The sequence below is a fragment of the Littorina saxatilis genome, linkage group LG7, assembly GCF_037325665.1.
Source record: "Littorina saxatilis isolate snail1 linkage group LG7, US_GU_Lsax_2.0, whole genome shotgun sequence".
NCBI lineage: Eukaryota > Metazoa > Mollusca > Gastropoda > Littorinimorpha > Littorinidae > Littorina > Littorina saxatilis.
The window spans coordinates 36,108,495-36,133,679 of NC_090251.1; the positions used below are offsets into that span (position 1 = coordinate 36,108,495).

At 44.3% G+C, this 25,185-nt stretch overlaps 1 protein-coding gene across 1 annotated transcript; it reads right to left on the bottom strand.

Moving 5' to 3' along the window:
* Positions 1–19: 19 nt before the first annotated feature.
* On the bottom strand, positions 20–25,120 carry LOC138971332 (serine/threonine-protein kinase PLK1-like). Its single transcript, XM_070344056.1, has 13 exons — positions 24,893–25,120; positions 23,281–23,388; positions 21,113–21,229; positions 19,208–19,425; positions 17,138–17,233; positions 16,566–16,765; positions 15,914–16,030; positions 14,983–15,096; positions 12,919–13,014; positions 12,410–12,563; positions 5,551–5,680; positions 4,966–5,082; positions 20–4,566 (listed from the first exon to the last, which is right to left on the bottom strand). Exons 1-13 carry the CDS (start codon positions 24,998–25,000, stop codon positions 4,342–4,344), a joined length of 1,800 nt encoding a protein of 599 aa, XP_070200157.1. The 5' UTR covers positions 25,001–25,120; the 3' UTR covers positions 20–4,341.
* Between the last annotated feature and the right edge of the window lie 65 nt (positions 25,121–25,185).

Below are 25,185 nucleotides of genomic sequence, written 5' to 3' on the forward strand. Positions count from 1 at the left end.
TAAACGTTCGACAGCAGTGTGGATGGATACATTTAGTAATGCATGTTTATTTACACAAAATCTTTCTTCAACAAAGTTTGCAAGTGAGACTGTGCCAAAAGGTGACGTTTTCATGTCAGTATGTCCCAAATGACATCACCAGTACATTTTTCATTCTATCTAATCTGTTTTCGTTCTATTTTTTCTAATAACATGCGTTAACAATTGATTGCCAACTGGAATGGAAGAGCACAAAAAGTGTAACTTGATATGTAGTTTCTCTAGAGGGAAAAACATCTTCCACTTTCATGTCAGTGTGTCCCATGCAACATACATTTGCCAAACAGCTATGTGCAAGTAGATTATTTGTTAGTGGTATAGAAAATACTGATCAACAATTAAAGTCAGTTTTCACATTCATTTTCTACCTATTTCTTATTTGTTTATTCTGTTGGCAATGGTGAAATGTCAGCAATCGTGTGTCATTCGGGACAGTAGACATGACACCTGACCTTTTGGCACAGTCTCAAGTTTGTTTGTGTGCACATGAATTCACTGACTGCACATGAGCACACACACACTATGACCCCCTCATGGTGCTATGACATATTCACACAGTAACAGTTTGGTCAGACGCATGAATTATCACATTCATAACCTGTGCACCAATTATAACATGAGGCAAACCACTACCTGAGGCGTGTGAACACTTGGTGATTATGTACAATTACAAGGTCAATGTCAGCAACAAGAAAATAACCTCCAAATGAGAACTTATCCCTAGCTTTAAAAAGCACATGAAAAATGTCTAACTGAAGCACATACAACAAAAAGCATTTACTGATCACTTCAAAGACTTGTTTTCCACAAAGTCTAATGTTTATTCGAAGAACATTTACTCGCAAGAGGGTAGCATAACTATGTCAGAGACCAGTATGTGACAAAATATAACGGCTATTCATTCTCTTCAGCCCAGGACATCTCAAAACATTTTTAATTAAAAAAAAAAGTATCACAAGAAAATAATGTGTGGAGCTCAACTTTTCCCCACTTCAAAGTATTTTCTTTGACAACCTGTCATACAGTAATCTGAACAAACCTCACTCGAGTCACATTCGTCTCTTCCAGTCCTACACACTCATCTCATTAAGCAGCAAAACAAATACCTAAACTAGGCTATGGATGCTTAAGTTAACGTTTCACAAATTCCTAACATTATACCTCACCTGTAATTATATCTCGCAATGAATTAAAAATGCCTAGCAGCTCTCAGTCTCAGTCTACACTGCAATCTTATCTTACCCATAGCCTTGGCTGCTTGGTAAAACTGCCTCTGACAAAATAGCTCAGGCACGTAACTGTCAGTCTATCCAGCTACATTCAAAACTGAGCTACAAATCAGGCCTTGAGTTTTAACAACCATACTTTCTTTATAGAACAATGCTCTTTTATCATTGTACTACAGCAGTCCCTGCAATGTACGGCCCCCGGCGTGAGCGGACACCTGACATGTACGGACACATTTGCTCGGCACGGAGTGTTTTCCTTCTATATTTGCTCCCCCTTAAACGAAAACCTGCAAAACGTGGACGCGGACACTCATTTTCGGTCCTAACAGCAGGTCATACTTCCAATGTACGGACAGACCATCGTCAAATTTTCACCACAACAAAATCGATAACAGAGCAGTCCGGCTCTTGGTACAAAGATCACAGCCGCAATGGCGTGATGACAGTCACTGATAACTTGAGTGCACGTGTACCCATCAGGAGGGGGGGGGGGGGGGGGGGGGTAGTTTTGGTCAGGAGTGGAGAACATGCGAAGATGCCAACATGAAACTGCACTGTGCTCTTTATTCTTGTCTGTTGCGTAACCAACAGAAACCACACAGAAACCAGTCGATGAAGGTCCTGAGCGAAAGAGTGAAAAACCGACCACAGTTCTCAGCATCCTGTGTCTGTGTGTAACCTCTTTCACTGACAAGATACTCTTGTTTCCCCTCAGCCTTGACCAGTGAGTCGATTGCCTAATCTGTGAACCCTTCAGTTGTCTTGCTTTGTCAAAAGTTACGACACAGTCAACTGGTTTTGGTCTGAGTGAACAGTGCAGCTGGCCTCTCTGGCCACAGCCCAAAACAGTACATGGCTGGAGGGAGTGAGAGAGGAAGGGGGGGGGGGGGGGAGGGGTAGCTGGCTAAACTCTGTGGGGTGTCCGGTGTCACTGCATGTCAGCAGGAAGAGCATTGGAGAGAAATAGAGAGGTGTACTTTTCCACACATTTTCCAAGCATCAGTTGTCACGGCTTGGGGTAGGCATTAGTGAGGGAGAGTGGGAGCTGTGTTATGTACTGTGTATTTCCGACTGAAGAGTGAAAAGTCACTGCCATGCCACATGATCGGCATGCAGTCAATAAAGCCAGACAAGAAGAAAATAAATTACATGATTATGACATGCAGCTATCTATTCAAACTGGTTTTCAAGCTTATTCTTGCAAAGCATCTGCACATGCTCCTCTGTGCTGTGTTTGTGTGGCTGCTTTCGTATGTCAGTGCATGGTGAGTGTGTTCACTGCCTTGAGGATTTATTTTATCTCTTCTTTTCAACACTTTTCATACAAATCATTTTTACAGAACCTTTAAAGAAGTATTAGGAGTTTATTGTTATTGTTTAGTAGCCACAAGAAGTGATTAGCATAGAAATTAAGACTCAATCCTGTTGTTTGTGTGTCTCTGTGTGAGTATATGGGGGAGGGGGTGGTGTGGTCACCCCTCCCGTGACCGGACACCTGCAATGTATGAGTTTTGCTATGGCCCAAGGGTGTCCGTTCATGAGAGGGACTGCTGTACAAATGTATTCCATGCACTTAAACATTTAGGCAGGCATGGGAATTGAAAAAAAGTAAAAAAGGCTGAACATTTGTAAGTAATAGCAAAGTCTATCAGTGATGCCTTTTAAATGTACCTCTTAGTGATAGATTTAATATGATTTGATGACTGTTTGACCTTTGATCATAACTAGTGCTGTGATAATGAGCTTTAGCACTGTTGTGATGGTGTTGACACTATACTTGCCCAATTGAGTCTAACTACCTGATGGCTAATCTACTGTGATACCTGTGATAACTGATGATGATTACTGTGATTGGTTTTATGTGTTTGGTTGGTCTCTTCTTTTGGTAGTGCAATAGCGTTAATTATGGATTGTTGTTATCATCATTTACATAAAAACTTATCTGTTAATCCAAACAATGATATAATTACTGTGATGTTCTTAACTACACTTTAACATGGAATGTATGTATGTATGTATGTAGGTATGTATGTAGGTATGTATGCATGTGTGTTGGTGTGTCGGTGTGTCAAGTGTGCAAGTAAAAAGGGTATTGTAGTTGTACAGATATTACTTTAGATATTTTTTTGTTATCATGGGTGTTATAAATTTTCTTCTCTTCTTCTTTTATAATTATTAATTAATGACCTATATGTGCTGATGACCAATTTAATTTCCTTTGTTGGATCAATAAAATGTTATGAGTTATGAGTTATGAAGTCGACGGCCTAGCCCTGCAAGGGGGGTTTGGGGGCATTTTGGGCGGAATTTTTTTTTCTCCAAAGAACCCAACTGGTGTAATTTGGTGTCAGCTTAGCTCCAAGTTTGCCATTATATTCAGTTTTTAGAACCATTTTTGCCTCCCCCATTTATTTTTTCGGCAGACACTTGCTTTTTTGGCGGAACAAAAAAAAGAATTCAGCGGAAATTTGCCTTTCGGCGGACAATTCCCATGCCTGATTGGGTATTTTGTATTCTTCTGATACCAAACTTGACATATCATGCTACTGGAGACGATCAAAATCAACATCTATTGCTGTATTCCCTAAACCAATTCATTCACTGAGGAACAAAATTATATCAAAACTGAAAATTGGTTAATAAAAATGGTGCAACAAACATAGAATCATTACGTGGCCAAAACTGATAGCAGACAAACAAAGCTTAATCTTTAAATCATCGGTAAAGTCAAGTAAAATTTTATCAAAGGCCAAATCTGTGAAGCGAAAGCCAAACCCCCTCGTTATCAATACATAAATTATTTCTGTAGTAATACATGCACTCTGTTTCAGATTCTTGCTCACAATTGAATGCCAACAGTGCGGCTATTCTTTGTGTTAAAAGCACATCCACATACTCTCTTCTTCAGATTCTTGCTCACAAATGAATGCCTACAGTGCAGGCTTGAAAGGAATATCTGCGAAACTCATCTAGAGATTCTGCAAGTTTCTCGTCCAAACAGTGTAGCCATAGTCGGCAGAATACCACAGGAATGGAGCAGATCACGCGTTGTGTTATTGAGCAGCTGCCTGTGTTATTGAGCAGCTGATTTTGCCCGGCTAGATCCTGACTTTGAGGTCAGAAGCCGCTCCACCATAGTGCGAGCGTACCGCAGTCTACTAGCCAGGTCTTTGGTGCTGCCGTACTGCTCAATTAGGTTCATGCGGAACGTGTGGAACTCGCGCTTCTCGTCAATGTATGTGACTGCTGCCATCAGTGGACACAGGATAATCTTGGTGTGGTCTTGGAAAAAGTTTATCTGCACCAGAAAGAAACAAACAGAGAGTCAGCAAAACTGAGAGCGAGCACAGAACCACTCAATTTTCAGTATGTAGCTGATGCATATTTGTATAAGCCTGATTCAACATAAATCGTGACAGAGTGAATGCAGTTATGTTTTGAACTGAATGTGTTTTATGGTACTCGTATGCCAAAGAGTTCCCAACACAATTTACTTTTAGGTATTATAAGTATTTATTATTGTACACAAAATGCTACCATTGCTGTAGCTTACACATTATCTAAACAATAAAAGAAGTTCTAGGATTAGGGAACCTGAAAGACATATTTTTTTAATTTATTTACAGTCTTGGACAAATGTCATCTGAGACTGTATCAGCCTGCATTCTGGGCTCACAAACTCTGATAAGAAGCTAACCTGAAGAGTTCCGTTGCTCAGGTGAAGGACAATGGCACTGCGAGTGCGGAACCAGGTTCTGAGGAAGGGTAGACGCATCATCTCATCCGAATCACGAGGAGTCATGTTGGCTCCGGCCTGCAACAAAAATATAACCCGCCTTTGTAAACTCCGGGGAATTGTCTATTTTGACACCCATACTGCAACATGTCTTGTAAAATAAATGCATTGCTGACAACAAATGACCGAGGTCTAGGAAAGAACGATTGTAGCAGACAGTCATGACTGTATACACTGTGAAGATCATAACTGACTGATTCAACTCGTGTTAACAATTTCTTCTTTTTCTGAAAATTGTTCTAATCATAACTTCAAAAATTAAGAAGCATTCCTTAACTTTGACCCCATAGAAAGTGACTCTTTAATCTCCTCAAACTTTACCATCCTGTTGGTACCCTGTTAACAGCAAAACCCACCCCTCCAAATTTTTTGTTGTTGATTTTCTATCTCGCTAATTTTGACAATTACTCAGTTTCAATGCTATTGACTTCAAAGTCGATGACAAATATTGAGACTAAAGTTTGACAATATTTCAACGATCCTCACCTTCAGCAAATGTTCGTTCATGTAATTTCTGAAGTATTTGAGCAATGTAACCTTCTTGTTGAGCATCTCTGGGAAAACCTTGAGTGTGTGGTAGTGCTCTTGCCCGTCCCGCTCAATGTAGTGTATGTTCCTGCAGAACAAGTACAACATCTAAAGTAATGCACAAAACTCTTCTTTCTCACACACAATACAGGCCAAGCTGTAAACAATTCCAAGACAACTGCTATCAATTCTTTCTGAGAATCTCATCATTTACTATTTTCAACATCCGTTTGGCCCCACCTTGACTGAGTCAGTATATGGAGGGTTGCAGCTCACCAGAGCCTATAAGCTGACCAACTTTTATAGTTCTTGCTACATACACATTTGGGGAAAAGTGTCTTAACCATCACTGGAACATGACCCTACTGTGAGTGTGATTGGAAAATTTCCTAAATAAATTATCATTTAATTAATATACTTACCCGAATCACATTAGCATTGAGTCACCTGAGATGCTTATCACTGAAAAACGCTTACCCGGCTAAAGAATTTAAAGGGAAGCAACCCCATCACCAAAACGAAAGTGAAAGTAGCTTTGGTAATGGGCCAGTACACCGGGAGTTACCTCCCATACGGGTGTATGCCACGTCACTTCCTCTAGGAACACGTGCCTATTATCATACGGCTTTAAAAAATCTTAAAACCATAAGCGGGGCAGGTGGGAGGGAATACAGTATGTGATTCGGGTAAGTATATTAATTAAATGATAATTTATTTAGGAAATTTTCCATTTAATATCATATTCTTACTCCGAATCACATTAGCAGATAACATCAACAAGGCGGTGGGCTAGAAATGAATCAAAACTCACCATCAAGTTCTGGACAGGAACTGGCCTGCTGCTATGAGCGCTGGAAGGCCTCTGGAGCCATCCTGTCGAAGAGCTGTGACGTCCCGAAGATAAAAGTTTATGAAAACATCTTCGGAACGCCAATACGCAGTTGTCAGCACCTCCTCTAGACGTCTGGAGCGCAGAACTGCCAGAGAGGATGCCCACGCCCTCATCTCATGGGCTCGGGCCGAGTCAAGTGGCAAGGAGGGCATAACCCCCCCCCCTCTTTGTGCGCCTCCACTCATAAGCCTGCTTGATGAGCGAGGACACCCACCGGGCCAACGTTACCTTCGACAAATCTTTCTCGCGCCTAGTAAGGAGAGAGATAAACAACAACTTCTGAGAACTAGACCGAATCGGCTGAGTCCGGGCTAAGTACAGACGAAGTGCCCTCACAGGGCAATTGACCGAATCGGGGTCACCCGGGGCCAACGCGCTGGTCAGAGCCTTAACTCTAACCAGCGGAGAGGCCTGCCCCGGAGACTGATTCTTGGCCAGGAAATCAGGCCGGAAACGCAAAGATGCGGAACCGTCCGGCTCAAAGGAGATATCTCCAGGCTGACCCGACAGGGCGTGGACCTCGCTACCCCGTCGGGCCGTAGCCAACAAAAGGAGAAACAGCGCTTTGCGAGTGACATTGAACAGACTGGCCTCGCTTAAAGGCTCAAAATCCGCAGAACGAAGGAATTCCAGGATTAAAAACAAGTCCCACTTGGGAGCGGGCAAACGAGCTTTAGCTTCCTTAAGAGCAGCCCCTTTAATGACTGCAGCTATAACGCCCCCGACTCGAACAGAACGACCAATCTGCTGAAGAGTCGCCGAGGTAGCGGAGCGCCGGACCCTCAACGAGGAGACTGAGGCGCCCTGTGAAGACATGAAAGAGAGGTGGTTAGCGACCTGAATAGAGCGCGGAGCCACCGAACTCACCCCTCTAGCTGAACACCAGGCAGTCCATGCCTTCCAGTGGGAAGCATAAACTGAAGAGGTGGACGCTCTATGCGAGCGAGCCACCAAGTCCAGAGTCAAAGACGACGCCCCAGAGCGCTTCAGCGAGTCCCGAACAACTTCCACACGTGAAGCATCAGAAGACTGGGCTCCTCGTGTGGAATGCCTGTTCGGGGCTGCACTAGTTCCCCTCGCACGAGTGCGAGAGGAATGGGGGGCCCTTGGGCAAGCCGAAGAAGATCTGGAAACCAGACCTGCGACGGCCACAGAGGAGCGACCAGAAGAAGAAGGGCCGGCTCCTCCATCTCCGCTTTCCGGATTACTCGGCTGAGTAACGGAAAGGGAGGAGTCTGAAGATCTGTATGTGCCCCCCAACCCTCCCTGGACGCATCTGTAAAGAGGTCCAGGTCGGGGAGGGGCACGACGATCGGAACACCTCTGCAGACCCACTCCGTGTGCAACCACGGAAGGGTCGCAGACTGGAACCATCCCTGCAAAGGGATGAGGGCGTCCCAGTCCACCAGAGGAGAGTCCACAAACGGCTTCAGCGCGAACTGAAGCGGACATTTGTGGACCCGGCCCAGTGAAACCAGAAGAGCCATAGACTCCATCTGCCCCAAGATGGAGGCGAGCGAGCGGATGGAAGCCATCAGGAGAGGTAAAGTGGAGCGAATCTGAGCTTGGAGCTTGTCCACCCTTCTCTGAGAAGGCTGGACAGTCCAAGCGACCGTGTCGAAAGACATCCCCAGATAAGTGAATGTGACGGGGTCAGCTCCGACTTTACCCGGTTGATCGAGAACCCCAACCAGTTGGATTCTCGAAGAACCGTCAGGGTATCCTGCGAACAGCCGCTCTGGGACTGGTTCATGATGAGCCAGTCGTCCAGATAAGCCCGCAGACGGATACCCTGGGACCTCACCAGTGCACAGACCTGTCTCACCACCATGGTGAAAATCCACGGTGCGAGAGACAGCCCGAAAGGGAGTGCGCGAAACTGGTAGATCTGATCTCCCCACCGGAAACGAAGCCATTTCCGGTCGGTCGGATGCATAAGAATGTGAAAGTATGCGTCCGTGAGATCGATCGAGGTCACCCAGTCTCCTGGGCGGAGAGAGTCTCGGACAGAGGCTGGCGTCTCCATCTTGAATTTTATCTCCCTCAAGAAAGTATTGAGGAGAGATAAATCCAACACGGGACGCCATCCTCCTGATGCTTTGGGAACAGCGACCAGACGCCCGTAAAATCCCAGGGAGCTGTGGACCCGAACTCTCTCCACCGCGCCCTTCTGCTCCAGGGAGGCAATTTCCGACTGCAAGACGGAACGTGCTTCCTGCGAGAAGGGGGGCTTGAACCGCGGAGGCACTCGGGTAAGAGGCGCCTTTTCCTCCCGCCAGAGTAGACGGAAGCCCGAACTCACCACTCCCACAATCCATTGGCTGTCTACTACCGACATCCAACGAGAAAGTGCCCGGGAGGGGCCTCCCGCCATCACCAAGGTGGAGGGCGGGAGGGAGGTGAGATCGGGAGCGCTTCATTGGGGGTGTGGCTTACTTCCAGAGCCGCCACGCCCCCTCCCCGATGCCGTCCTCTTCTTCCCACCACGAGCGGCCGGCGAAGCCTGCCGCTTCTGAGCTGGCTTGGGGTTAGACGATGTCTGAGCCTGCTTCTGTTTAGAAGGCTGAGACTGTTTCACCCCCTTCAGAGTGTAGTCAAGGAACTGACTGTCCTTGTTTGACTGAATCTCCTTCTGTCTGGCATCCAGTGCCAGCGGACAGAAGAGAGACTCCTCTGAGACCGGGGAGACTCAAGGTCTCCCTAGTAGCCAGCTCCGTGAATTGGGACTGCGAGAGGAAGAGATCCCTCCTGCAGAGTACCGCTTGGGTGTACTGCAGGGAGGAAAGACGCAATTGTTCCTCATTGACCTTGGCCAATGCGGTCAAAAGCGCAGAGACATCGTCCGCATTCTGTTCTTCACTGAGAGTGAAAGGAACTAGCGAATCGGTCAATGCCCGAGACAGAGCCCGAACGAGAATCTCCGCAATGGAGGACAGTTCGATCTGCCGACGTCCAACCTCCTCAGCAGAGAGGAGGGAAGCCTCGGAAACCGGCAAAACCGAATCACGCTTGATCGGTTTAGTCAGAAGAGGCAGCAATTCCCGGGAAACCGGAAGGGTAGCCCTAGGGAGTGCAAAAGACGCCAGCCAATTCTGGCTCTGATTGGGCATGCCAAGCTTCCTATTGGCCGTAGGCACGAAGGAAGAGGCTTGGGCAGCTGAAGCCACCCACTGCTGAGCTGATTCCGGAACTGGACCAAAAGGAAGCAGTAACGGAACAGGCACTGGCCGAATACCACTCCCCGCATGTGCTGGACGAACCAGTGAATGCGAAAGTTGGTAAGCCACTGACGGAGACTCGGCGAACCGGAAGGAAGAAACATCCTCCTGTGCCGGCCAGAAGTCCGCCATGGCAGAAGGAACGAATGATGCGGAAGAGTCCGCAGCCACCACCCCTTCAGGAAAATAACGAGACGTTACTTCCGCCGCGACGTCAAGAACAGACTTGAGCTTCGACGGAAACACGCCCCGCGACTCCTCGCTGACCACTGATGGAGCATCAGAATAGTCACACGTGGAACCATGACCGAAGTCACCAGTTCCGGAAGCAGAAGCATGCCCTGGCAAACCGGAAACCGGAAAAGCCTGAGCACTAACGTCATCCTGCCGCCCAAAACCCTGTGAAGGTAAAGGGTAAGCAGGACGACCATCCGCAAAAACCGGAGCTGGATGAGCTGACGTCACTCCCCCGACTGAGTGGAGTGATGCCTGCTCAAGCCTAGGCGCTTGAAAGCCGGAAGGCGCACGCTGTAATCCACTATCTGGTATCCGGAAGGAACCACCAGAAGAGGAAGAAGCGTTTCCGGCCGAAACCGGAAGTGTAGTCAACGGAACCGCAAAATGCGGAAGTGAAGACTGCACTGGTTGACTTCGCGATCCGGAAGGACCGGAAGTCAGTGAATACTCCATCCTGCCGCGACCGCCGTAGCGTGCCGGAGCGGACGGATCATCACTTCCGGCAAGTGCCGGAAATGCGGCAGTCGAAACCGACTGCCGCCGCTGTTCGAACAAGTCCGGGGCCTCGTAGGTTATCGCCGGAAATGAAAGATCAGCAAGGTATCGGTCGTGACCCGATGCGAAAGAGCTGTCCCCCGAAGGAGAACGTCCAGGCGCCTCACGAGGGCTATCGGACCAGCTCTGCTTACCAGCCGACGCTGAAGAGGGAGGACGCTGCTCCAAGCCGGAAGTGGAGGACAAAGACACGGAAGCCAATGCCCGGACGTCACTGCCAGATGCCGGAAACGCCGAACTGCTGGCGACGGAACGCTGAAATTCTGCCTGCACCAAGCTGCGGATTTCTGGAACCAGTGACTTTAACAGAGAGGAAACCAACGCACCTTGTCCAGGTGCTAACAAAGAAGACGAAGTCTCCGATGTAGAGACAGGTGCAGAAGTAACAGTAGCGCTAGGCGCCGCAAAAGCAGAAGAAGTAACAGCGCTAGGCGCCGAAATTGGTACAGCCAACAAAGTGTTACGCTCTTGGTCTGTAACAAGTAACGTTGCTTTGGAAGAGGAAGACTTAGCCTTAATTTTCCCCTTGGGGTCCGACTTGCCACGGCGCTTGTCTGAATCAGACATGTTGACAACAACACGTGGCAACGCGAAAAAACTTACTGAAACATAAGTCTAAACGACTGGAAAATTCAGTAAACACACGCACTAATGCGTTAACAAAATACTATAGCTAAACTTGCCCCACAAGCAGAGGCACGGAGAGCTACAAACAAAGTCACACGAGCTAGAAAACTAACTCACACAACAAAATGGCGACACGCAAGACACTGACACAAACGTCAACAACACGTGGCAAAGTAAAAAGATTTACTGAAACGTAAGTCAAAACGACTGAAAACACAGTAAACACACACGCTTACGCGTCAACAAAATACTAAAGCTACACTTGCCCAAACAGAAAGAGGGCACGCAGAGCTACTAGCAAAGTCACACGAGTTAGCTAACTAACTCACACAACAAAATGGCGAAACACGCAAGTCACTGACACACAAGTCCGTAAAAAACGGACAACGTACAGTAACGAAACAGCGCAAACAACCAACAACAAACGGGAACGAGCTCACCAAACTGTAGGCAAGGCGAGCAGACAAGCTGGGTAACGTGGCCGGCGGGTGTCACTCAAACACACAAGGTCAGCCACAGAGCGTCAAAAAGTGAACCGTCCTCTCCGAGGTGAAAAAGACGTATGATAATAGGCACGTGTTCCTAGAGGAAGTGACGTGGCATACACCCGTATGGGAGGTAACTCCCGGTGTACTGGCCCATTACCAAAGCTACTTTCACTTTCGTTTTGGTGATGGGGTTGCTTCCCTTTAAATTCTTTAGCCGGGTAAGCGTTTTTCAGTGATAAGCATCTCAGGTGACTCAATGCTAATGTGATTCGGAGTAAGAATATGATATTAAATTTGAAATTTGGACAAGAATAAGGTATCATAAATTCTCGTGAGGTTACCCTCAAGGAAATTCGGGTTGCTAACTCCCTGGTTAAAGCAAGCAGACATGCAGTACATCACTACCCATTTTTTCACCCAAGTTTCCAAGCACTGAGAATGTTACAATACTTGAGATCTTAATTGTGAACATGTGTTCACACAGGGATGTTAAAGTAAGGCACAAAATTGATTAAAAAATAAATTCTTCCAACCCACGCCGATAACATCAAAGCCAGTGTAGTTACTGACGGAGCTTTCTCCCTGCCACACATAGGTGAACAAGAATCTGAAACCTCACCCACTGATTGCGCCAGTCATTTTTCAAACCGATCTTGCTTGACAACTTTGAATCCTGCTTTTCCCCAAAACTAAAGTATGACCAGTCACTAACTTTCTCTATGGAATTTGGACAATTTAAAAAATCTGCCTTGTAAGACGCCTCAGTGGTCCTCGTTTGAGCATGAAATCAAAGAACTTACTCTCCGTTAGCGAGGAGAATAAGCCTGGTAGAGTCGTTGAAGAGGACACCCACACTGTTGTCACACAGCTGGTATCCTAGGCCGTACTTGTCCGAGTAGTCCACCCACTTGCTGACCCAGTAGATGGGGATGCCTGCTGGGTCCACTGCCTCATCTGTCAAAACAAACTGACCACCGTCTACATTCTGTTGGAAGGATTTATCAAAACTAGCCTGCAGTAGCTCGGATCCACACACCCCCAGTTAAAATACTACCATTTGTACTTATTCATTTTAACTTTTCCCTTCTTCAAAGAACTGATACAATGTTATTTGATAAAGATAGGGATACAGGAATTCAAGAAGGATTCCCATGAACATAGTCTGAATCATCAAAATATGGCCCTGATCAAAACTGGATCCCTTTTCATCCTGCACTACTTAAAACCTTGTTAACCAAGATCTAAAATCAACACCAAACACTCATACTCAATGAGCTTAACACATAATACAATGAGCACAGATTCCCACCTATTTGTGGGGAAAGTCTCTCAGCTGGCTTGGATGCCACGACAGCCGACAACTGACCACAAAGGTCTGACAGCCAGTAGTCCATGGGCTCATCACCTGCAAAACACACACACATTTGTAATTCTGTGGGAGCTGGGCTACATGCATACAGGGTTCGTACAGGTCATGGAAAACCTGGAAAGTCATGGAATTTGATTTTTAATTTTCCAGGCCTGGAAAGTCATGGAATTTCAATTCAAGTCATGGAAAGTCATGGAATTTAAAAAAAATAAGAAAGAAAAAAAATTAACCTTTAGCACGCCAGCGGCGATTTTCGTTGCCCAGCCATTCACCACCACCCCCCCCCCCCCCCCCTTTGCCAGCCAGCATCGATTTGCGTCGCCAGCACAAAGCTTGTTCGTATGACCAACTTCTCGTTCGTATTTGCATACGAGAATAACGGTATTTTTAACGGCACTTGAGCCAAAGCGAGGCTCACTTCCTTCCGTTATCTCGTCGTGTCGTCTGCGCTGCATTTGAGTCGGTTTCGTCGAAGTTTTCTGCTTTTGTTTTTGCATCGATAAAGTACTTTAGCGCTTCGACAAGCAAGATGGAGGATGATGAGTTTGAAACTTTCTTTCGAGTTGTTTCTTGACAACAAAAAGTATTCAGAATTGGAACGAATTACCGAGGAAGATCTTCGCAATGAACTGTGTGTCACGGTGAAAAAAATGACAGTTCGTCAAGTCACAGTGACGGTTACGAAACGGAATTTACGAAAGTGCAGATGGATACAAACAGTGGCTGGTCCAGTTTAGTGAAATGACAGGACCAGCAAACATTACCGATAATCTGACTGCGTAGCAAATGCTTGACTTCCTTGTCGAAGAGACACTGCGTAGAAACTGACTCAAATGCAGTGCAAAGCAAGCCAGTGTCAAAACTGGCAGTGACAAGACGTAAAAAGTTTGCGTGTTCGGAAATGGCGACCTGTGGATCTAGTCATGGAACATTTTATTGAGGCTCATGGAAAGTCATGGAAAAGTCATGGAATTTTGTTTCTAAAAACCAGTGGGGACCCTGTGCATATAACATACTGCAAGATATACTAGTTGACATACATCCAAGGTGTGATCCAATGGTGTCAAGCAACTTTGCAAAATGGCCAGGGGGACACTGCTACTGAAGCGCCCTATGTGTTGTTAAAATAGAAATCCCTGGCCAAGTTTCATCTCAGACATCAAAGAGACCGCCTGAGTACCAGTCAAACAACTTGTGATAATGCATGTTTCAGCTACTAGTTACTACCCTGGCCAAGTTTCCTCTCAAGTCATCAAAGAGACCGCCACACAGGTTAAACTCGGTCACTGACCCACCCGGTGCAGGAAGTGTTTCCTCTCTCAGATATGAAAGGGGAACCACCTCTCCTAGCTAAAACTGGGTCATTGACCCCTGGGAAGAAGGTCAGTGTCTATAAACAAGGCCACTCAGCTATCACAATGGACCTGCCTTTGATCTCGCGGCACACACAGAGCACAAATATTTCCACTCTGTATTCTTCCTTTGATGTGCGGCTTATAGACCGGAAGCGCCTAATGTGATTTTTTTCTCTGAATTTTACCTCAAAAGTGGGGGTTGCGCCCATCAAGCATTGAGGTGTTCCAGGAAGAGAGCTCTCACAGAAGAAAAGACATTCAAAAATGATATTCATAATGATAATGGTGCAAAGTGACCATGTTTAGGTTTCTCATTTTCATATTTCTATCGGAGATCTGCAGTAATAGACGCTTTTTGGAAATAACTCCTTAGGGTTTGTATGGGTTGTGAAAGAGTGAATACCCTTGCTTTTCCTCTGACAAATAACTTCACAAGTGCTCCAGACCTGTTGACGTGTTTCTGCCACACCCCTCACTAGTGATTGGACCCTTGTCAGAGTTAAAAGCAAGGGTATTCACTCTTTCACAACGCACACACACCCTGACAGTTATTATTGGAATGCGTCTATTGTGAAAGTTAGAACGTTAAGATTTGGGCGCTTCATATTTCTCTGCAAATATCATCATGCACATTTTCAAATCCACTCACCAGCTCTGCGGCCATTCTCGGGTTTAGACGACGCGTCTCCTGCCTCCTCCTTGCCCTTCTTTTCAGTGTCCCTCTTCAGTCCAAACATGTCGGCCGTCTGTGGTCGATGTCCATCTGGAATCATCATTATATCTGTGCTTACAAGGACAGTCAGTGTGACAACACGATTTTTTTAATTTATTTACAAAGGTCAACTTTAAAAATGAAAATTTGTGAGAGAAACATTGATTAAAACAATAGGTTTTTTGAGTCACTTGAGAAAAAGTGACTCTATGTAATCGGTCAGTGTTAGTCTGTCCGGCCGGCCGTCCGTCCGTAGACACCACCTTAACGTTGGACTTTTCTCGGAAACTATCAAAGCGATCGGGCTCATATTTTGTTTAGTCGTGACCTCCAATGACCTCTACACTTTAACAATGGTTTCGTTGACCTTTGACCTTTTTCAAGGTCACAGGTCAGCGTCAAAGGAAAAATTAGACATTTTATATCTTTGACAAAGTTCATCGGATGTGATTGAAACTTTGTAGGATTATTCTTTACATCAAAGTATTTACATCTGTAGCCTTTTACGAACGTTATCAGAAAAACAAGGGAGATAACTAGCCTTTTCTGTTCGGCAACACACAACTTAACGTTGGGCTTTTCTCGGAAACTATAAAAGTGACCGGGCTCAAATTTTATGTGAACGTGACTCATTGTGTTGTGAATAGCAATTTCTTCCTGTCCATCTGATGCCTCATATAATATTCAGAACTGCGAAAGTGACTCGATCGAGCGTTTGCTCTTCTTGTTTAAAATGGATCATGTATGATTATCATTGTACATGTATTTATTAATTTTTGTCATAAATTGCTGATTGTTAGCTTCACCTTTGTCCTGAAACAGGAAACAAAACAGAAAATCCAGTACACTAGCGTCCACTTTCACTGACCTCCATTGTTGACGTCCAGCAATGGCTTTCTGGTCATGGCCTCCGTCTTGGCCATCAGTGTGTCAAACCTGGGAGCCATGGTCAGACAACTGGTGGGTAGCCTAGGGGGAAGGTACCCTGCACAACAAATAAGCATTAAAAGTTATCTAAACAACAAAGTGAGTGTATTGAGATGAACAAAGTTAACAAACAAAAGAGTTCTGTACTCACCGATTCAAGGACAGCACAATACAGAACAAATTTTCGCTTATGAAAGCTTCATCAGGATCACGAACAAACGTTTTGGCTACACAATATTAACAGGAACAAAGACAACAACTGGAAATTCTCATTTTCAAATATTTAACCACATCCTCTGCACTAAGTGCGATAGCCATATTTTGATGAGCATCACATCCAAGGGGTGAAGGGTGGGGAGAGGTCCAGAAACCTTTACCTGAAAAATATTCTTGGCCAGTAATACTTCTGTTAACTTCTGCGTGCATGGCTCAATCAACACTGAACCATTATTACAACGTATTCCTTGATTTGGGGAAATGTTCAGGTTTTTTTTAACCAAAATCCAGTTCCCGACATTCGACTTCTTTCATAATGCCCACAAAATAAAGACTTTCCTTTCTCACAGGAAATCAAAAAGCAAGCCAGGTTGTACCTGCAGTGAAGAACTCATCCTCCATGATCATATCCATGTTGGGACGTGAACCAGGGTCGGACTTCAGCAACTTGGAAATCAGATTGCGTGCTGCCGAAGAGATCTTGGACGGGATGTGGTATTCGTTCTTCTTGATGCGTGTGTATGTGTCCTTCAAGCATGACGTCTCAAACGGCGGCTTGCCCACAAGCAATGTGTATCTGTGGGAATTGGAGCAAGCCAATGCCTATGATAAAAAGAACACTGGACCAAATTTAATCAAAATCACAACTAATACCTTACACCAAGCAACCCTGTGAATTGTGACGAGTTGTTATTGGGCATACACCTGTGCTTAACACATGCCGGGCCAGTCAGTACAAAGATGACGGACGTCTAAATTGAAAGATAAGTTGACTGTTCTTTATTCAGCCATATATCGATATGTGCAGCCGTATTGCGTCTTTAGAGGACACAATGACGTAATAAAACTCAACGAACTGGAGAATTTTTTTGCAAAAAGAAAGCATTGCATCATGCTTGCAGCTTAAGAGACTTCTATGACCAAAATACAAGCCATATATTCAACTTACACAATACAGCCCATGGACCAGACATCCACTTCATAACTGTGCCCTTTCTTGCCAAGGACCTCTGGGGCTATGTAGTTGGGTGTGCCACACAATGTCCTGGAGAGAGAAAAAAACACCCATAAACACTGTTTAATACAACAATCAGAGATGAAAATGACCAAAATGGAGGAAAGACAGACATGGGATTCAGAAAAAGTGATAATTAAGGAAAAAAAAAGGTGGGGGTCTGGGGGCCGCAGAAGGCCCCAGTAGGGTCCAGGGGCAACGCCCCTGGTCGGGGTCTGGGGGCTTCGCCCCCAGAAGCTGAAGGTTTTTAGTGTTTTACACACACAAAAATGGCCCTGAAATGCATATTTCAGCTTAATCATAGCCCCCCCCCCCCCCCCCCTCCCTTTCTCTTCCTTCCCATGTTTCTCAAATTAATTTACGCTAAGACTCAAAATAAGGAGGAGAGAGAGAGAGAGAGAGAGAGAGAGAGAGAGAGAGAGAGAGAGAGAGAGGCGGGGATGGGTGGTGGCGTGTGACGGTGTGGTTTCAATGTTCTTACCTTGTCGGTGCCAAACGACCCCAGTGACTGATTACACGACTGGGTTTTCAGGATAGTCAGGTGCTTGTTGCTTTTCAAGTGGCTTTTGAGGGCAGTCTTTCCATTGGAACCGTAGTTGATAACATTAACATCGTTGCACAAAGTGCACTGAGCTTTTCCCGGCAAGTTGATTTTAGCAAAAGCATTGCCAACTTTCAGTTTCACGTCTTGTGTCTTCTGGCCTTTCTCGTATTTCCAGCTCAATGATACAACTTCATCGAGCCAGTCGAATCTCCAGAGATTTTTCTTGTACTTCTGCTGGTCAATTTCCCGGGATAGAACGGTTTCGTCTCGCTTTAGCTTCCTCATCATTTTGGCAAGTGGCTCGAAGCGATGTAAAAATGGCGCCGAATCATTCTCATACGGTATGCTTATACTGAATCCCCGGTAGCTACGTTGAAACGGTGACTGTAGGAGACAAAGACACAGAGCGCGTTCCCATACGGATCGACCAGCAACAGTCTGACCGTTTTAGGAACCAACCGTTCAAGAATAGTATGGAATGGAGCGTCGCGATCAGCGGACCGGCCGAAAAACTTGGGTCTATACCTACATATACCCCAACATTTTCTCAGCAGATTTGCACGAATCTCAAGAATGATCCCTGGAGCCTAAAAATTTACGGAATTCCGTAATTTTACGGAAGAATCCCATGTCTGAAAGAGGGTTTACAAGTTTCAAAATGAGAAGAACCGTCAAGATCTGCATAGATTGTCTTATTTTTGAATGTCAAGTGTTTCATGCCAAACCACTTGGAGAGTTAAAAAGATGGAAAAAGATCATGCCACTAACGTTAATGAAATAAACTTTATTTTGGTCAGTGTGTCTTCTTCTTCTTCTTCAGCGTTCCAGAATTTTTCTGGTTACGTGTGAGCTCGTTTGCCCATGTGGGTTCCCCACACTATACTCTGAGAGCATAGTCAGCTCACTCCGCTTTCGTTGAGTAGGCATGCTGGGCATTTTCGTGTTTCCATAACCCACCGAACTCCGACATGGATTACAGGATCTTTTCCGTGCGCACTTGGTCTTGTGCTTGCGTGTACACACGAAGGGGGTTAAGTCACAAGCAGGTCTGCACATAAGTTGACCTGGGAGATCGGAAAAATCTCCACTCTTAACCCACCAGGCGGCAGCGACCGGGATTCGAACTCCCGACCTCCCGATTAGGAGGCCGACGTCTTACCACCACGCCACTGCGCTCGTCGGTCAGTGTGTCAAATCCCATCATGCAATAACTTGATCATTTCAAACTTCTTTTCAGCTACTGTTGGGCGTTTTATTGAGTCACTTAAAAATGTCCAGCCACTCACTCAAGTCTACAGTAACACTAACTGTAAGTATCCAGGCCTTCTACTTCTAGTGATTCACTCACAAATTTGCAAACAAGACTTGCAAAGAGATGCCAAGGTCAATCAAATTTGGACCAAAGGGAAAAAAACCAAAACAAGCCCCATGAACTACTATGCAATAATTCACAGACGCACCTTTTACGTTCACCATCATAGTCCAGGCGAGTGGCCAGACCAAAGTCTCCAATCTTGACCTCCATTTCATCATTGATGAAGAGGTTGCCCAGCTTGAGGTCACGATGAATGACTTTGTTGTTGTGAAGGTACTGGCAGGCACTGATGATTTGCTTGACAAAGTAACGGGCCTCTGGCTCCGTCACGGCTTTTCTTCTCTTGTGTAGTTCCATCAGAGACTATGCAGACAGAAATAATAAAATTATAATGCATGATTGGTTGTGATTAGTTTCTTTCGTTCTGGTCAGCTTTTTACATTTAGTCAAGTTTTGACTAAATGTTTTAACATAGAGGGGGAATCGAGACGAGGGTCGTGGTGTATGCGTGTCTGTGTGCGTGTGTAGAGCGATTCAGAGTAAACTACTGGACCGATCTTTATGAAATTTGACATGAGAGTTCCTGGGTATGATATCCCCGGACGTGTTTTTCATTTTTTCGATAAATGTCTTTGATGACGTCATATCCGGCTTTTTGTAAAAGTTGAGGTGGCACTGTCACACCCTCATATTTCAATCGAACTGATTGAAATTTTGGCCAAGCAATCTTCGACGAAGGCCGGACTTTGGTATTGCATTTCAGCTTGGTGGCTTAAAAATTAATTAATGACTTTGGTCATTAAAAATCTGAAAATTGTAATTAAATTTTTTTTTTTATAAAACGATCCAAATTTACGTTCATCTTATTCTTCATCATTTTCTGATTCCAAAAACATATAAATATGTTATATTCGAATTAAAAACAAGGTCTGAAAATTAAAAATATAAAAATTATTATGAAAATCAAATTTCCGAAATCGATTTAAAAACAATTTCATCTGACTTATTCCTTGTCGGTTCCTGATTCCAAAAACATATAGATATGATATGTTTGGATTAAAAACACGCTCAGAAAGTTCAAACGAAGAGAGGTACAGAAAAGCGTGCTATGCAGCACAGCGAAACCACAACCGCGCTGAAGAGGCTCGTCAGTTTCACTCCATTTTGCACAAGCGGCGAACTACGGTCATTGTGAAAAAATGCAGTGCGTTCAGTTTCATTCTGTGAGTTCCACAGCTTGACTAAATGTAGTAATTTCGCCTTACGCGACTTGTTATTTGTCTCGCAACCTACAGTTAAAACTGAAAATCTTTGGTTGTCCCTGCTTTTTGAAGGACTTCCGGCTTTGTTTTCAGGGATTTGTCACGGATTCATTGCCAGTGACAAATTCAGTCCAATTAAAGCAGTGACCACACTATGTGACTGTCAGCGTCATCGGTCATTAAACATTTCCAAGATTCTCTGCAGGAAACAGTACAGATCTTTATTCATTTTCCGAGTTCATGCACAGAAAAAATAACCTTATTCCTCTCTTTAGCTGCAAACCCTCCCTAAAAAGAACAGCCTGAAATCTGAAAACACTATACCATTACCAGACGTTACCTGCCACTCCCCATGAAGCCTTAGGTATAACAATTTACTTATTAAGAATGTTTGCTGTTGAATTTTTAGCATAGAAAATGGTGTTTAAGTGTAGCATTGTCTAAAGTTTATTTGCACAACGGTATTTATGAATATCTACATTTTTTTAAAAGTTTAATTAGAAAGCAGGAACATAATTTCCAATAGAGAACGTTTGCAGTGCCACTAGTCAGTGTGGAAAATGTTTTGACCCATATTCTGACAGCTACACGGAGTAAGAATCAATTAGTACCAGGGCTCACAAGAAAGAGTGAACTGTTGCATGTTCATGATTATTTGATTGAGCATAGCAATTTTAAGCTTGGCAAAACAGCGTACCAATTGGTCTTAAACCGACAGTGTAACAGTTGGCAGCTATGCTTTACATAGAACTTACACATAAGAACTTAGAACAACAAAAACAACTTACTCGACGTCTGCAGAGCTCCAGAAGAATGTACACATTGTCCGAGTCCTCAAAAAATGAGTGGAAATTGACGACATGTTTGTGATCCAGGCTTCTGTGAATAGCAATCTCCTGGGACATCTGGAAAATAAAACAAACAACAAAATCAGTTATGAACACAGAGATTGTACTGCGCTTTTTAAAACCATGCATGATGTACACATCATCATTGCACCAACTCTGAAAAACTCTACCTGAAAATAATGAAGCCGAAGACATTAACTGTCCTCTCACACTCTTTGAAAATTGAAAATCAAACCATCATGCCACTGCCTTTGACTATAGTCAGTTTGAACTGTTCTCGTCTAATTTGAAAACAGGTAGGGCGTTAATTACTGGCATTTTAATGAACAAGGTATTTAAAATGCCAAATTGAACAGCTGAAACGTTTTGGTTATAATAATAATAATAATAATAACGATTACTTATATAGCGCGTAAACCTCGTGGTGACGAGCCCAGAGCGCTTTACACTTACACAATCATAATACAAACAAGGAAAGAGAACTAAATCCGAATAAATTCAAACATGGTCACACACACCCACACACGCACGCACACACACACGCACACACACACACACACACGCGCGCGCACACACTCACACACACAATCTTTCTTTCGTCATTGTCAATGTTCAGGTAAACAGGTTGAGGGCGGGGATGTAGCTCAGTCGGTAGCGCGCTGGATTTGTATCCAGTTGGCCGCTGTCAGCGTGAGTTCGTCCCCACGTTCGGCGAGAGATTTATTTCTCAGAGTCAACTTTGTGTGCAGACTCTCCTCGGTGTCCGAACACCCCCGTGTGTACACGCAAGCACAAGACCAAGTGCGCACGAAAAAATCCTGTAATCCATGTCAGAGTTCGGTGGGTTATAGAAACACGAAAATACCCAGCATGCTTCCTCCGAAAACGGCGTATGGCTGCCTAAATGGCGGGGTAAAAAACGGTCATACACGTAAAATTCCACTCGTGCAAAAAAAGTGCAGTGTACGTGGGAGTTTCAGGCCACGAACGCAGAAGAAGAAGAAGAAGGTTAAACAGGTTGCATTTGCACCAACAAATGTGTAAAACATTAACAATCAGTGAATTACTGCATCACCTCAGTCCAAGCACATGACTTGTTTAGACTGCTTTGTGTGACAGATTATGTGTGTGGGCCATTGCAATCATTGGTAAAAGTGGTATACACAGACCTGGGAACCCCTGTTTTGCACTTAGAGTATTCTCAAACAAAGTTAGTTGGTGTATTTTCAGAAAAATGAGCGTACTCCACACAGCATTTGAACATCCATGATTCAAACATGCTTCACACGCGTCCGTCACACCGTTAATTAAGTTTACCTATACATTTAAAAAACAAATGCTTTTTTTCAATGTTTACTGACAAAAACTGTAATCATGTGTCAAAATACTGGATCGGCTTCGGGATGGGCCTGTGAAAAAAAGTAGTCTAGAAATTTTTCTCGTATTTTTTTTCCACTGACCGTACTGATCGTATTCTCGACAATCATGCGTACAAAATACGACGAAATCGTATGGGTTCCCAGGTCTGTATACAACATAATACTTAAAACTAAACAACAGTAAGTTGAGTAACTGAATCATATCATTTTGTTTCATAAAAAAGCCAGATATTAAATGTGACAGGAGAGCAAAACACCACAAAGTGTTAAAGTACAGTCATGAAACACTGAAGGCACAATCAGTGGTAGGGCCGGACTAGGGGGGGGGGGGGGGGGGGGGGGTTTACAGGGGTTGCACAAACCCCCCTGGCTTAAGCATGTACCTCCCAAACACTTTTTTTGTTTTTGTGGGGGAGGGAGGGGTTGCATCTGGATCATCATAAAATCCGAGAAGAAATCGCACCTCTCACCCCCTCCAAAAAAAAAGTATGAGTCCTTACAATCTCAATTCTTCTTCATTGCCTATACAGCTTGCTGTTGAATTTACCTTTTTCGTTCAAGGAGAGGCTTCCTTTCCCTCCAGAAACATCAAAAAACGTTCAGCTTCAAGCGGGCGAAGCCCCCTTGCAACTCCAACCGACCCCCACCAAGGCCCTTTGCCCCATGGACCCCCATATATAACCCCCCCCCCCCCCCTAGTACTTACCTAGTCCGGCCCTGAGTGCTTACCTTATCCTTCTGGTGCTGTTTCACAAGCAGGGACTTGGAGACAATTTTCCCGGCAAAGATCTCCTTGGTTTCCAAGTCTGTCAGCTCGAAACATTTTGCAAATCCTCCCTGAAGATTGAATAGAAATTAGAATGCAAAAGAGTTAGAACATGGCAAGTGGATGCAAGGTGCCGCAGCTAACAGTGAGCTGTGTATGAAAAATCCAATCCCACAACAACAACAAAACACCTGATTTATCTTGAGATTATGTCATTTTGCTGTGTAAGCAATCATGTCTGTTTTACTCTGTTTATATCTGTTTGCATGCACATGCACTCAAAAACATAATTCACTAATTGTAATTCATGATTATCAATATCACCAGTACCTGATACCTCTCACTCTGACTCTCAGACACTCTCCCTCTGCATTATTACTAAACGACTATCACCAGTATGTCCGGCACCTTACAATAAAATCAGACGCAAAAGCAGCAATGATCATGTGATGCATACACATTACATCATCAGTTCTTGTGCATTGGAGTTAAGACTTCTCTCCCTTCTATGACTTCTGCTCCATCATAAATCCAGAAACAAACACGAAAATACAAGTCAATCGTGAAAGTTGCAGATATAACTTATATTGATACACAGGCACATTCGCATATCATCATATGGTACCAAATACAACTATATTTTGCATTTTCGGACCGCCTCGCCTGCCTGCTTTGCGCTTCTTGCCTTCGAGTTCGACTATGATGTCCCATCAGAATTTGGTTGAGGGGAATAAATGACCCATTGTCTTTTTCTTCCAGGCTAAACCCTGACCCAGGGATTGGATAAAAATGACAAGAATTTTTATTTTATGAAATTATTTTTGAAAATGTGACACACTGACAGCTATTTAAATTATATCCGCTTACAAATTTTACAAAACACCTTTTTGACAGGAGAATAAATAGACCTTTTTGGTGTTTGAGCAGCTCTCGCGAGACACAATCTTTGTTATGCTTTAAACATCACGAGAACTTTGAACCTTGGCTTGTGCAGCTCGCACGAGATTGCTGTACCACATGCTTTTCTATGCTCTGAAGTTGGCGAGAGATTACGCGGGCTTGGAATACCGATAGGGTCTATAAGATGAGCTCATGTGTGACAGCGTATTCAAATTTAATATAATTGACCAGAATGTCATGAGCTGCCTTAGTGAAGTTAGTCAGTTACTGAGTTATTGACTTTTTTCATTTAAATTAAAATGTCATTTTCAGTTCATGACAGTTGTGAGAATAATGTGGCATAATCTAATTCTGAACCTGACAGGGTCGTGCATGCAAACCAAAGTGACTATTTCATTTGCCTCTCCAAGTGTGCTCTGCAAGTGCAACCAGAAATTTAAATCTTCCCGATAGTGATTGATACACTGGACATTTTTTGTTGGATCATGGATGTCTCTTTTTGAAATTAGCAATGATCGCATGCAAGAAGAATGTCAGCTCTGCAGGTCGATTAAACTGACGAATGACAACCCCTTGATGTAGCTCATGTCATCCCTATCAAAGGAAAATGTGATCAGTGATCATGACGGAAGTCATCGGCTGACCACCAAAATCAAGACTGGACATGTTTCTCACCTTCCCAAGGAATCGACCTTTCAAGTAGTTTTTTCCTGACGACGGATCCAAAATCACGTCAGGGATTTCCTTGGGTCGTACTTCGTCTCTTTTTAATGCAGTAGTCATTTTTGTCGCTCCAAAACTGTCATTCGTTTAATTACAACTTCAGAAAAATCCCTGTGTCTGTCGGCAACACGTTTCTTGACAACACAATTCAAATTTAGCAGAAGGTGGTGGTTGTTCTAAATCTTCCCGTCATTGGTCAACTCTAAACCAGATGATTGTGATTGGTCCGGCTTTCCGCCACCTAT

Excerpts from the sequence above, each read along its gene's own strand:
- LOC138971332 (XM_070344056.1), bottom strand. The coding sequence starts at position 25,000 with ATGACTACTGCATTAAAAAGAGACGAAGTACGACCCAAGGAAATCCCT. Across the intron at positions 16,766-17,137 it reads TGGTCCATGGGCTGTATTGT|ATACACATTGCTTGTGGGCA; the intron begins GTAAGTTGAATA and ends CAATTCCCACAG. Across the intron at positions 5,681-12,409 it reads ATTCTCCTCGCTAACGGAGA|GAACATACACTACATTGAGC; the intron begins GTAAGTTCTTTG and ends CTTGTTCTGCAG.